The sequence below is a fragment of the Anopheles nili genome, chromosome 2, assembly GCF_943737925.1.
Source record: "Anopheles nili chromosome 2, idAnoNiliSN_F5_01, whole genome shotgun sequence".
NCBI lineage: Eukaryota > Metazoa > Arthropoda > Insecta > Diptera > Culicidae > Anopheles > Anopheles nili.
Genome location: NC_071291.1, coordinates 5993785 through 6007425, shown reverse-complemented (window position 1 = coordinate 6007425; position 13641 = coordinate 5993785). Strand labels below are relative to the sequence as shown.

Genomic DNA, 13641 nt, shown 5'->3' with positions numbered 1-13641 from the left:
AAACGTTTCAAACTTAGAAACAGGTTTTATTGTTTACTAATAGATGACGCTAGCTATAATAGAGAGAAATTATACTTTCACTATTCGTTCATAGGTTACGCTAATTGATTAATTTTTCGAAATGTTTCATAGCTGAAAAAGTTTCAAACTGTAGCCGTTGATTTAAACTGTTTAGTTTGCTAACACAGCAATACAGTATAACAATAGTATAACAGTATTATGCTACACTAGCCACAGATTAGTACAGAAAACTGCCACCTCTTGGCAAATATGCTCTCCTGTTACTTTTGCGTAAAATTTCCTTTTTACCCAGGCAGCGAAAAATGTTTGTTCTAGTGTATTGATTCATATAATCCGAATAATTTTGAACGGCGAGAATTAATTAGCCACGTCGGCGGCTCACGTAGAGTCGTCCATACGGCTTGTCCGTCCCAATAAAGAAAAAAAAATTAATTAGCCTTATCCCTCCAAGAGTGAAAATTGAAGATAGATGAGCCATTCTTAAAAGATTGCAGTTCTTCTACGCAACAAGTGGTAAAAGTTTATCAAACTTTGGCGAAAATTATTCAATATCATAATATTCAGCTAAATAAAACTAGAAAGAGAGTAACTAAAAATACATTAATTTTTTTTTATTTCATATTGAAATCAAACGAAGTACAATTCATATGTATTCTACAAAAATAGTATCAAGACAGTTTCGCATAAAATGAAATCCTCTATCATTTCACGAGACTTGTACACAAACGTAACAGTAGAGCATACAAGCTGAGAGATAACCGACTCGACGATTTAAATGGTTAGTTACAATCATTTGTAACGTAGCGACCTACAATCTTTGTTAAGTACTAGCTCTTCTCGTAACGGGATCATATTAATGACAACGCGACTGTTTCAAACAGTCACAAACAGTCAAAATAAGAATTTTAAAAGCATATTCAGTACTTAGTTTTAATGCACTTTCTTATACGGGTCTACTTTCCTACGAAACTTCAATTATCGATCTCTTCGATCGAGGCTTCCTGTTGTTTGAAAACATCCGGTGCCAGATCAGCATCCGCATTTTCTTCAATCAGTCGGTTCTCTTCGGCCAACTTCAAACACTCCTTCGCACATTCGATGGCTTTCGCCCGCGTCTCATCATTCAGCTGCGTAACGCCATACAGCATCTGCAGTAGATCGGTATCGAACAGCTTGCTGGCTAGCTGCTTGTTCGCCTTGATGATATTGCGAATGATCACGATGCCACGATGTTGCACACCAGCGCTCGGATTCGCAACCAATGTGTGAAACACGTTCAGCCACGCCGCTGGCTCAAACATTTTCTCACAACACTTCTCGGAAACCGCCGTCAAGTAGGCAAGCGCCCCGGAAGCTGCCAGCGCTGTGTCCTCGTCTTCTTCTTCGCACAGCAGTGCCAACATTTTAACGCGATCGTTTTGTTTTTCACAGAGGTCTATCGCATCCGGCGATTGGACCATGTTGCACATAACCTGCGTAGCGGCACGGCGCAGCATATCGTGATCTTCTCCCATGTAGGATTCAATCTTCACCATACCCTGCTCCTTTAGAATACGCTGCCGAGTGGACTCATTCATCGAGGCCAGATTGCATAGCGCCATCAGCGCTTCGAAGTTTTCCAGCGAAGTGTAATCGGGATGAAGCTGGGCCATCAACGGGCGGATCACCTCCAGATTGCGCTGCCCTGGAAAAGCAACTTCCGGGTTGATGGTGATTCCAATACGCGACAATGCCTGCGCAGCATGTCGTTTGCCATTGGCCGTTCCTTTCAGCGACAGTGGAAGCAACACCTTCGTTCCACCCTGTTGTACCACCTTACCACGTGCTTCCTGTTCACTGCAAAGTGCATTGAACACACGGGCAATCATTTCCTTGGAATTATCGCTCTCTGTTTTGCATAACGCCACCAAGCCGGATGTGACGCCTTCGTTGACCAGTATGATGATACGTGCGCTCACGAAATCCGGATCGTCCAGCTCGTGCTCCTCCGGGATATGGTGTTTGGCAAACTTGGCAAGTTCTATCAACTCTGGTACCATCTCTTGCTTGTCGTACGCATTCACCAGATTCACCAACGTTGTAACGACACCGTAAAGTGCCGACTGATCACCGGTCTTAGCTAGTTCAATCAGGCCCTTGATGGCAGCACGGTCTTCAACTAGCTTTTCTTTGACTTCCGCATCGAGTGTAAGATACGCGAGACCTTCGGCTGCGAACTTGCGGATATCCTTGTCCTTACCGGGTTTCACTAGAAACCGGCGACAGGCTTCGGCTAGCTTCGTCGTCGATCCATCCGCGAATGGACGAATCGACGCATCTAATCCTCCGGAACTACCAATCTTACACAGACCAACCAAGGCTCGCACGCGGATTTCTTCGTTCTTGGAAGCATACAATTTCTTCAAAATTTCTGCTCCTGATTGCACCAAACCCTTGGCTTTATCCTTCTTCGACGCTGCAGCAATCAAACATTCACAAGCCACCTGAAAAATGAAACAAAATGTGATATAAAATAACCCAAAAAATCACAATTGATACCGATTTGCATACTTTTTGCTCCAGCAGATTATCTGACTGTGCCATTACGAGAATCATCTGCAGGACACCCTCGCGTGAAACGATCGTGTTGCCAACATCAAGAGGTCCCAGTAACAACGACGTGATTGCTACCGTGACGCGCACTTTCGATTCGTGATCGGGCGTTAGCAGCTTATCCTTCACGAAATCGGCAATTTGTTCCGTGAACCGTTCGCGGGCCTGATCGTAGTACATGTTTTCGTAGATTCGAGCCAGACACACGGTCGCGATCGTGCGTGAGGATGGCGTTATGTACATCGCGCTCTCATATTTGTACTCCTCCAGCTCGGAACACACCTCCATAAGCCGCATCAGTCCTTTTAGTTCAACCAACCGTTCCGCCCAATTTAGCGTCTTCCAATGGACGTTACGAATCAGCAATTCCATAATAGAATCACGAGCCATTCCAGAAATGGTACGATCAGTCACCGAGTACAGCAAACAAGTGAGCAGCGTTTCAATCATCTGCTGGTTTTCCTGCACCAGTGAGTCGATGGGCTTCGAATCTTCCTTGTTTTCCATGCCCGAAATCGAGTTCAGTACCGTTTGCATACAGTGCTGCGAGGCTGCAACGCGCTCCTCAACATTGCAGTCCAGAATTTGCAGGAACCATGGAATACCAAGCTCGCTGATCACCTGTTTGGTACGTTCCGGACTCTTTAGACATACCCCGTCCACGGCTCGTATAGCGTTGGTGATAATATCGTTATTTTTTTCGACCTTCAGCAGCTTACCAATACGGGTGATGACACCTTCCTTTGCCATGACCTCAACACCGGCTTGTTCACGAGAAAGCACGACGATATTGCTCATCGCCTGTTCCCGTTTGTCCTTCGGAGCACCGATATCGAAAGCGATTTCAAACATTTTAGCTACCTTATTCGAGGTCTGGGCACGTTGTCTAGCCCGCTCCTGTACTATTGCGTGCAGACGCTCTAGGTGCGGTTTGATCGTTTTATTATTAGGATCGTGCGAATGGATTATGCGTAGGTCCTTGTACGCTTCCTCAAATCTTTCCAGTGCCTCGAACGCCTGGAAGCGGCGGAACAGAGCTTTCGGATCGTTCGGGCAAACATCCAGTGAGCGTGTGCAATCCTTGTGGGCACTTTCGTATTGTTCCATTTTAAGGTAGGCAGCTGCCCGGTTTTTGTAGAAAACGGCCAAATCCTTGTGCTTTTCGCCTGCATTGATCGCCTTAGTATACCACTTGATCGCTGCCTCCCAACAATCCTCCTTAAACTCTGCATTACCACGTTCTTTGAAGGCGGTTGCCTCATCCATGTTTGCGGAAACGTTTTCCTCGGTCGCGACCATTTTCAGTATTTGGTTGGTCGTTAACTTATTTTGTTCCAAAATGCTTGAGATACAATTTTCTGCTTCCTAGTAGGTCACACTCTTTTCATCGAATCACTTGCATTCGCATACGCTTTCGCCTTTTTATTAACGTTTATCCACCGGTCTAGAATGTTCTACTATGTTCTCCACACCACACAGCAGCAACGTGCGATCTTTCTGAGAAGGATCGTAACTAGCAACTGGGTTGCTTGAGAGAAAATTGAAAATTTTCTATTTTTAAACTATCTAACATTCCGCTTTAGCCAGCCAACCTCACTGAGCACTTTTGTCCACAACTCTAGTTGCTTAACCTATTTACAATTTTGGACGACGGAAATACAAACGACCATGGGAATACTTATGTTAAGTACAGTACAATCTAATTTTGCCAATGTTTTCTTTCAATAATATAAATTTCAGTCACTATTTCTATTTGAAAATAAATGAAATGAAAACATATGTTTCAGTGCAACACTGAATCAACCACAGTTTGAAAATACATGCTAATGTCAACAAACAGCTGTCAAGTAATCACGATTTGCATGCAATTGAACCGGTAGCTGACACATACATTGTTTGTATTGATAGCATAGTTTGAGGCATAAAAAATGAGTTATTTGTAATGAAGAATCCATTGTTTTTAATATTCAGATACTTAAATAGGTCACGAGGAAATATCGAACAACATTCGCTATTCAAGCTAATTATAACGGTCTGCACACTAACGATCCTATCGGACGGTACTGTAACTGATTTTGTCAACATTATTCTGACAGCACATCTGAACCGCATGCAAATGTTTTGGTGAGTAAGGCATAGGAGTTAAGTTGTTAGCGCTCATTTATTCGTAAAAATGTCGCGTCCTGAACGTATTGCTCCGCCTGAAATTGTAAGCAATTAATTGTAATTGGTGCAATTTAACAATACTAATGTAGTTGACTAATTATAGTTTTACAACGAGGATGAAGCAAAAAAATACACAAACAACACACGCATAATCGACATTCAAGTGCAAATGTGCGAGCGGGCGATCGAACTGTTGGCACTGGATCCAAACGATGATGCTCCACAACTAATTCTCGATATTGGGTGCGGTTCGGGATTATCTGGCAGTGTGTTAGAAGACCAAGGACATGTTTGGATCGGTGTCGACATTTCCCAGCACATGCTGGATGTTGCATTGGAGCGTGAAGTCGAGGGTGATCTCTTACTCAACGATATGGGTCAAGGAATGCCATTCAAAGCCGGTACTTTCGATGGAGCCGTTTCGATTTCCGCACTTCAGTGGCTATGCAATGCAGATAAAAAATCGCACGTTCCTCCTAAACGACTGTTAAAATTTTTCAGTACCTTGTTTTCATGCCTGGTGAGTGAACGCCGATTTGATTGGAATCCCATTTAATATTAGATGTACTTAAAATTACATCTTTTTATATAATTTAATGTTTATAATTTTCGTTTTAGACCCGTAATGCTAGGGCCGTTTTTCAATTTTATCCTGAAAACTCCGAGCAAATCGAACTAATTACTTCCCAAGCGATGAAGGCCGGTTTTTACGGCGGTATTGTTGTTGATTATCCCAACTCGTCTAAAGCAAAAAAGTACTTCCTCGTACTAATGACTGGGGGTGTTGCAAAGCTCCCTACTGCCTTAGGAACCGAGGAAAGTGAAAGCCAAATTGCGATCAGTCGAAGGCAAGCAGAGTATGCAAAGAACGTTCGAGGAAAACCGTTGAAAAAATCTCGCGAATGGGTTCTGGCGAAGAAAGAACGACGAAGGCAGCAGGGTAACGAAGCACGCAAAGATTCGCGTTATACCGCCAGAAAACGTAGCGGTCGGTTCTGAAAAATAAACGTAAAATACCATACAGTAAAACACTTTTTGTACGATTTCTGACGTTGGATTCATGACGCACAAGAGCCACATGTATGTTATTATTGCTCTAAAATATGTACATATAAATAATACAGCTTTGCTTTCACATTGTCTTCTACATTTGCCTTCTTAAGGCTCTTTTTTAGCGGTCGGCTTAGGCGTATCGTAAGAACCCTCTTGAAACACAATTGCACAATATAATATGCAAAAAAACAACAGCGGAAATATGATGTACTCGTGTTGTAGCCGGGTCTTAAAAATCTCTTCCCGTTCGGCTTTCTTTCTGAAGCGCTCCTCCGCTTTCATCTTTTGATCGAATCTACTTCCGTAATGACTCCGAGACCATTCGTCGAAGTCGTAAATGGGAGTTCGGCCCGTGGCTGTTGGTGCTTGTGTCCGGCTCATGCGTTTCTTGTAGAATCGAGTCTGTGCATCGTCTTCTGTTTCCTCCGCCTCACTTGGTGCTTCGCTGGCGTATTGCCGTCCGGCTGTATGTAGAATACCCTTGTCGTACAGTTTGCGAAGACGATAATTTCCGAGTATTTCGTATGCCGCCGTGATGTCTCGAAATTTTTCAGCGGCCACATCGCTTCCTTTGTTTTTATCCGGATGGTAAAGCATGGATAACTTGTAGTATGCTTGTTTTATGTCGTTTTGAGTGGCGTGAGGCGTCACGCCTAGCGAATCATAGTGGCTGCGGAATGAGGCTGTTGAACAGCTGATCCACCGTTTCTGTGATTCGACACATCCCAGAAGAACCGCTTGAATAATGCGGCTATTCCGTGGATGCCTTGGTGATAGCATATTTTGCACTACATCAATCGACTTTATCCATTTTCTATTCATTTATCTATCTACACGGCCGGACAGCACTTTTCCGTAAATTTTAAACCAAAACAATTTCTTAAAGTTATGTCATGTTTATATAATTTGACATTTCCCGGAATATATGATTCGAACACCAAGGGCTGTGCTTTCGAGCAGTTGATAGCAAAAAAATCTTCTGAAATCTCAACACACAGAAAAAAGCATGAATTTGAAAAATTCGGCCTTCTAACGTATGCTTGGAAATTATGTCCATGTGTGTATGAAATTTAAAATTGTAATTTGCAAGTTACAATTGCAGTATTGCTAAGCATAAGTGCAACTTTGCATCATACGATGAACTCGAAGATCCATCCGTTATCCGTTTCCGAAGTCCGTGTTAGCTATCTTATAGATTGGACACATCTGACCTAGTGTTGATATCAATAAAAGCTTTGCAAGTAGTAAGCATAATACGTATATTCATGGATGTCTCCTTTCTCTTTGCAAAGCTGCCATAAAAACAGCCCCAAAAAATGCGACTGCCTGTCCTTCAACAGAATCGAATTACTGTTTCGATAGCATCGCTTGAGCAATGACCCACTCAGCTTCAACACTTGTGGCCGTCGATCTCTTGATCAAGTACGTGATCTTCAAAACGCTTCATTGTTGCCAAAGCAAACACACCAAGGTCCAATCATCTCGTTTAAACGTATTAAACCAGTAATACCAGTTTAGAGAATAGAACAAGGACTAACTACCCCTTCCATTGCGATTAAATTGGTAGAGGTTAAAGCTCGCGCTTATTGGCCATATTCAAATCTCCAGTATTAATTTTCAAACTTAATGACTGGCGGCAGTTGAAAACCGGCCGGTCCGCCATCCGCTGCACCGTATTATATGCTAATGATGCGTGTCCGACGACGAAGAAGGAAGACGTTTTATAAATATGTTCTTAGATAACGAACGCCACTAACGGTCAAGCCCGCTAAGCGCTCCCAAATGAGCTCAGGACGGCGGAAACTTCCGCCAAACAGACGCCCGCGTGCAGCATTCGTAAATAAGGAAGCATGACAAAGAAATCGGTCTTTCCATGCATGGTGCCATGTGGGCCGCATTAGAGCAATCCAAACTAAGGCATTATAGTGCGTACGCATCCCGCTGCCGAACAGCACGCGGTTAACCCTCGCCCATCTCACAAGGTAAGGCAGTTTCGCCGGTCCACCGCGGGCTATAGGGTGTTGCTTACCTTACGAGAAGGGGAAAAATCAATACCTTCTGCTCCGAGGAGTTGCGAACGCTTGCGTTCCCTGCTCGAGCGGTTAGAGGACACGACAGCGCAGGCGGTCGTCCAGTGGCAAACTGATTGCGCGATATGCGAACAGCGACGAGTGTTTAAATTGACCCTCGCCGGTTCTCCGCACCAGCGCCGGATGGCGAATGAAGGAGCAAAAAAAAATCATAATCAAATATTCATGCTAGCGCCCAAATATGGGCACGGCGGGCTGCAGTGCAACCGGCACTGGGCGACGTAGCTGGGCGTCTTCCAATCATTCAAAATTAAGTGTCATTATACGCGGGCAATGCGTGCGAAATAAAGTCCCGCTGGTGCACTAAACACGTGGTCGAGTGAGTGCGCCTACACGCAGCTTTTCTCAGCGTTTGCACAAAAATGAGAAACGCATTTCGAGAACCTCCTAATGCCATCGGCTCAAAGTGGCCCCCTCGGTGCGCGATGGCGGTGGCTTACCGTAATTAGGTGTGCCACAATTATTTTCGACCTCCGTCCACCGCCGCGGGCTGTTGCTTAAAGCTCGAGAGCTTTCTGGTACGGGTGCCTTGGAGCCCGGGGATGGTTCTTTTTTATTTTTCAACCCGTTTTGCTGAGCTACCGAAAGGTAAACCACCTGTGGTGGTGCTAGACTACGCGGACCAAAAAGAGCCAACTCACGCGTTTCATCCTCTTCACGCTTTTCCTTGTTCGCGGGACAAGCTTCCGCAAGATTGTGACGCGCAGAGCAGAGCGAAATACCTCGCTCTCGCCAAGGACGCACGGATACACGGTTCTCGGTGGCGGCGGTGGCGTCGTCCCTTCCCTTGTACATATCGATCGCGTTCCCGCGGTCCGGGTCTTTTTCCGTAGTTTTATCACATGCGTCGTCCCCGCTTTCCCTTCTCCACAACCACGCCAGACACCCCGCCACGTGACGATACGCAATACGCTTTGACTGGCGTATCGCAGGCGCAATCTGCAAAACACGCGTGACCCCACCGTGCTTCGGTTCTCCGGCAACGGGGGTTGCAAAAACAAAAACAGAACCACTCGGGGACATCTCTGAGCGCAAGAAGAACGCGCACCCTTCACCGTGCGCTCACGTACACAGCAGAACAAGGCGTGAGAGTGCGCGCGGAAGTTTGCGCTGCGAAAGTGCAGCACGCGGTGGTAAGTGCGCCGTTGGCGTTACCGCGTCAAGTCAGTTCAGCACGGTAGGTTGGAGAAGAACGTCCGCTTCTTGCGCCTTGCGATGCTGTGTGTAGCGACGCGATCGCGAGCTAGTAGTGGAAAACAACGACAAGGTGTGATTAGCCGTGCGTGCACTTACTCTACTCGTTCGCACGTCCGTTCGCGTGCTTGTTGTGTCCGGTGCTCACGAGCGATCAGTTTGCGACACTTGACAGCTGGAACTGCGAACGTTTAGCCCCTGCGAGCACGCGTGCTTTGTTTTATTTTCCTGCGGAAAGCCACCCCCGGGCGCGGGGTGATTCATGGTGCAAAAAGGCAATTGATAGTGGAACCGTTATTACAAGGGTGAAGGGGTCTGTCGAGCCTCTACGGGGGTGCCGAACGCATTCGCACAAGTGCAACCGAGACGGCTAGCAAGCAACAACCGTCACCCCGACGGTTTCGCGATCCAAGCAACCTTCTTCTCTTGTAAGCTTACACTACAAGCTGGCTCGCGCAAAGAGAGTGTGCCACAAAGAAGGGGAGCAAAATTACAAGTGCCTGCTATCGGATCTCGTTGCAACGATGCATAATCTCTAGGTCAATACCAAGGGAGGTGAAGAGGATTAATTAAATTCGACAGTGTTCTTAAAAATTACCAGTTCACCTTCGGACCGGTGAAGTTGAGTGGAAAGTAAAAGCCTATCGAAGCATCACAAGTAAAATCCGGTTCGAAACGCAACCCTCCGCATCCGGGAAATCGTGCTAATTGTGCAGCTGATGTACGGTGCGCGATCTGAGATTAACCCAATTTTGCTCAATCATCCACTATCGGTGCGTCGATAAACGGCTGCTTGCAGGAAGGTACCGATGAATCTTTGTGTATCTAATCTAATCGCTCCCTATTTTTTCGCTCAGTCCCCCAAAGTCACGGGTCAGATACGAACTCCCCACCTCGTTTCGCGATACGGTTGGATCTCGTATCGAATCGATTTGACAACCAAGGGAGCAGTCATCCGTATCGAGCGGCTTATCGGACGGAGCCCTAACCCTAACGTTATAAGGTGTTGCCCGCCGTACGAGGGTTGAACGGTGCGTTCGTGCATTCGAAAACGAGCTGCCTGGTGGTTGTATGCTGCGCACGTTCCGTGGGTCGGTCTGCTCTAGTCGCGGTTCAGTGGTAAACGAGACATATCCGGCACTAGCCGGAAGACTACACCGAAGGTGATCACGATCGTGATGAAGGTGACGATGAAGATGCAGAGTTTTGGGGCCACGTTCTTCCTCCTAACGGTAGTTCTAGTCTGCTGTGGCCCGACCGGGACGACGGCTTCCTACCGGCTGGGCGTGGGTCGAGCGGATTGTACTGGACCACCGGTTGAGATTGGATTCGTAAGTACTCCACGTGTCCCGGGTAAGGCAACATGCTCAACATCTATTCATTCGCTCCAGATGGGTTACGGCGAATTTTCCCAGCGTGGTCAAGGTATTCACCTTCGTCAGTTCGCGCGAGCTTTCATCTTCGAGGATAGCGACGGGTCACGCGTGGTTTTCGTCAGCGCGGACGCAGGCATGATGGGACACGCGGTCAAGCGCGACGTGTTGAATCTGTTAAAGGCGCGGTACGGTGACACGTACCGGTTCGAGAACGTGGTGCTGAGCGGTTCGCACAGCCACAGCGTCCCGTCCGGGTTCCTGATGTCGTATCTGTACGATATCGCGTCACTGGGCTTTGTGCCGCAGAACTTTGACGCACTTGTCGAGGGTATCACGCTTGCGATCGTACGAGCGCACGAAAACGTGCGCGAAGGCCGCGTGTTCCTGTCTGAGACCACCGTCCACGAGGCGAACATCAACCGTAGTCCGAGTGCGTACGAGAACAACCCACAGGAAGAGCGGGACCTGTACCGTGACTACACGGACAAGAAGCTGGTGCAGCTGCGGCTCGTAGACATGGCTGACCGGTTGGTCGGTGCCATTAACTGGTTCGCCGTTCATCCAACATCGATGAACAAAACGAACCGGTACATCTCGAGTGACAACGTTGGGTACGCTTCCGTTTTGCTCGAGCTGGATCGAAATGGAGTGCTGGTGCCCGGGCAGGGCGAGTTTGTCGGTGCGTTTGCGTCCACCAATCTCGGGGATGCCTCACCGAACATTATGGGACCGAAGTGCGAGAAAACGGGGTTGCCGTGCGATATGCTGACCTCGTCCTGTCCACCTGGCGCAGGGGCGTGCATTGCATCGGGTCCCGGGAAGGATATGTTCGAGAGTACGAAAATCATCGGCACGCGGCTGTACAGCGCTGCGACGGTAAGCTTTGGTCAACGAGCTTTGACAAGGACACAAGGAAGCTTCACGATCTGGCTAATCGCTATGTATTTATTTACGGTTGTTTGCAGACGCTGCTGAACGCAAAGGGAGGGCGCGAGGTGAACGGACCGATCAAGTTCGCGCATCAATTCATTGACATGACGGAAATGAAGGTACCGTACGTGGATCCGGAGACGGGCAAGCAGAAAGTGGCCCAAGGATGCTATCCAGCGATGGGATACAGCTTTGGTGCCGGCACTACCGATGGTCCTGGAGCATTCGATTTTCGACAAGCCACGCTGACTGATTCTTCCTTCTGGAACACGGCTCGGGATATTCTGGCAGAGCCGACGGCAGAGGACAAACAGTGCCAAGCGCCGAAGCCCATCCTCATAGCGAGCGGTAGAGCGAAGTTTTCCTACGAGATGCAGCCAAAGATAGTCCCGACACAGTTACTGGTAATTGGAGATATTGCCCTGGCGGCTGTCCCGGCCGAGTTTACGACCATGTCTGGCCGGAGGTTGCGAGCGGCGGTTCGCCAAGCATCGGTGGAGAGTGGCGCCAGGGAGATGACAGTCGTCGTTGCGGGCCTTTCCAATATGTACACCAGCTATGTGGCGACACCGGAGGAGTACGCCATCCAGCGGTATGAAGGTGCCTCAACGCTCTATGGGCCGCATACACTTACCATCTACTTGGAGCAGTTCCGCAAGCTAATGCGTGTAATCGCACGTGATGAAACAGTGGAACCAGGACCGTGGCCACCGTTCGAAGACGATAAGCAAATCACACTCTCGACAGGAGTGGTGTTCGACGGCCATCCCTTCGGTTGGTACTTCGGCGATTGTAAGCTACAGCCCAAAGAAACAGCCTACCGCCATGGTGACATCGTGCGGGTGATGTTCATCGCCGGCAATCCTCGCAATAATCTGATGCACGAACGGACGTACTTCACCGTGGAGCGTTTGAGGCCCGACTTTGAAGAAACCAACAGCGTGGAACAACACAGCCACCGCCAGGACAGGTGGGAAGTGATTGCGACCGATGCGAACTGGGAAACGAGATTCAAATGGCACCGACGCTCGACCCTGTTCGCTTACAGCGACATCGAGTTGGAGTGGGAAATCGCGGATTGGATCGAACCAGGAACGTACCGAATACAGCACTTTGGCTACTGGCGGTACATTTTGGGGGGTACATTCCCGTACAACGGCACTACGCGAAATTTTAGCGTGCAATAAGGCAAGCGTCCAGGGCGATTTCATATCGCCACCATGTGCCAAATCTAGACTGTGAGATCGAGCTTTTAAGGCGTCGGATAGCTTTCGCAGCAAATTTGAAGAATGATAAGGGTTAAGGGTTAGTAAATCTTGAGGCTTTACATGTTCAGGTTGAAACATACTTTGATATTCATGCCAAAAAAGACGTTTATTTCAAAATGCACCATAGATTTGCTTTCTAAAAGCATTGGCATGTTTGTCTACAGAAATGCATCATTATTTTTGTGATTAATTGATAATGTTTAGGCTTGGTCGTACACATGTAATATATAAAAAAATATATATATATATATATATTTTAAAGCTAAGTCAAATGCATTGAAAATTCGTTGTAAATATGATAGGAAGAAGGGAGAAAATCTTTCAATGCTTCTCCAAAAAGAATTAAATAAAAGAGATTGAGACAAAATGTTATAGAATTATAATTTCAACATCCCATAGTTATACTGATTCATTTGTCGAGTAGATTTAATGTTCGCTACGTACTGCTCGAAAAGGTTTCGTTTTTATCAAAATTGAAACAATATTCTATAAAATATAAAACAATGAAGTGTAGTATATTTTTAAGCAACACATATAAATTACATTTTCATGTATCATGTAGATATTCAAAATAAATAAACAATTATTTAATTCAATGTTAGTAGGACAGTGAATTTGAAAATCGAACTGATTTGACATAACGTAGCTGATGTTCATAATGTCAAAGCATGTGCGTGTGTACGAGTTTATTTTGATCCATAGATTGGTGAATTTTTCAGGCGGGTGTAGTATCGAATTTGAATTCATTTCCTATAGTAAAAGGTCGTAATTGTAAATGTTTTTTATTCACTAACTATTCAGTAACGTAATCAAAAAGGTTCATTGTTTGGCCATATCTTTGTTTTTTTGCTAAAGGGAAGAGTAGTGACGGAGGAAGAAAACGAGTAATTAATACTCGAGCAAAAACATTCTTTCTTTATCTCATAGTACTAGCATCAGTTCTAAGAGTGG

General features: G+C 46.4%; 4 protein-coding genes across 4 annotated transcripts; 2 read left to right on the top strand and 2 right to left on the bottom strand.

Annotated features, from left to right (window-relative positions):
- Window positions 1–703: 703 nt before the first annotated feature.
- LOC128731940 (protein unc-45 homolog B) lies at window positions 704–3912 on the bottom strand. The gene is made up of 2 exons (XM_053825098.1): window positions 2572–3912; window positions 704–2504 (listed from the first exon to the last, which is right to left on the bottom strand). Exons 1-2 carry the CDS (start codon window positions 3910–3912, stop codon window positions 993–995), a joined length of 2853 nt encoding a protein of 950 aa, XP_053681073.1. The 3' UTR covers window positions 704–992.
- An 874-nt stretch (window positions 3913–4786) lies between these two features.
- On the top strand, window positions 4787–5778 carry LOC128731417 (probable 18S rRNA (guanine-N(7))-methyltransferase). The gene is made up of 3 exons (XM_053824538.1): window positions 4787–4822; window positions 4883–5299; window positions 5398–5778. The coding sequence occupies exons 1-3, from the start codon at window positions 4787–4789 to the stop codon at window positions 5776–5778; spliced, it is 834 nt and encodes a 277-aa protein (XP_053680513.1).
- Window positions 5779–5905: 127 nt separating this feature from the next.
- LOC128731767 (dnaJ homolog subfamily C member 30, mitochondrial) lies at window positions 5906–6654 on the bottom strand. Its single transcript, XM_053824908.1, has one exon. It carries the CDS (start codon window positions 6652–6654, stop codon window positions 5938–5940), a length of 717 nt encoding a protein of 238 aa, XP_053680883.1. The 3' UTR covers window positions 5906–5937.
- A 3658-nt stretch (window positions 6655–10312) lies between these two features.
- Window positions 10313–13033, top strand: LOC128731455 (neutral ceramidase-like). Its single transcript, XM_053824579.1, has 3 exons — window positions 10313–10447; window positions 10508–11368; window positions 11458–13033. Exons 1-3 carry the CDS (start codon window positions 10313–10315, stop codon window positions 12607–12609), a joined length of 2148 nt encoding a protein of 715 aa, XP_053680554.1. The 3' UTR covers window positions 12610–13033.
- Window positions 13034–13641: the final 608 nt, after the last annotated feature.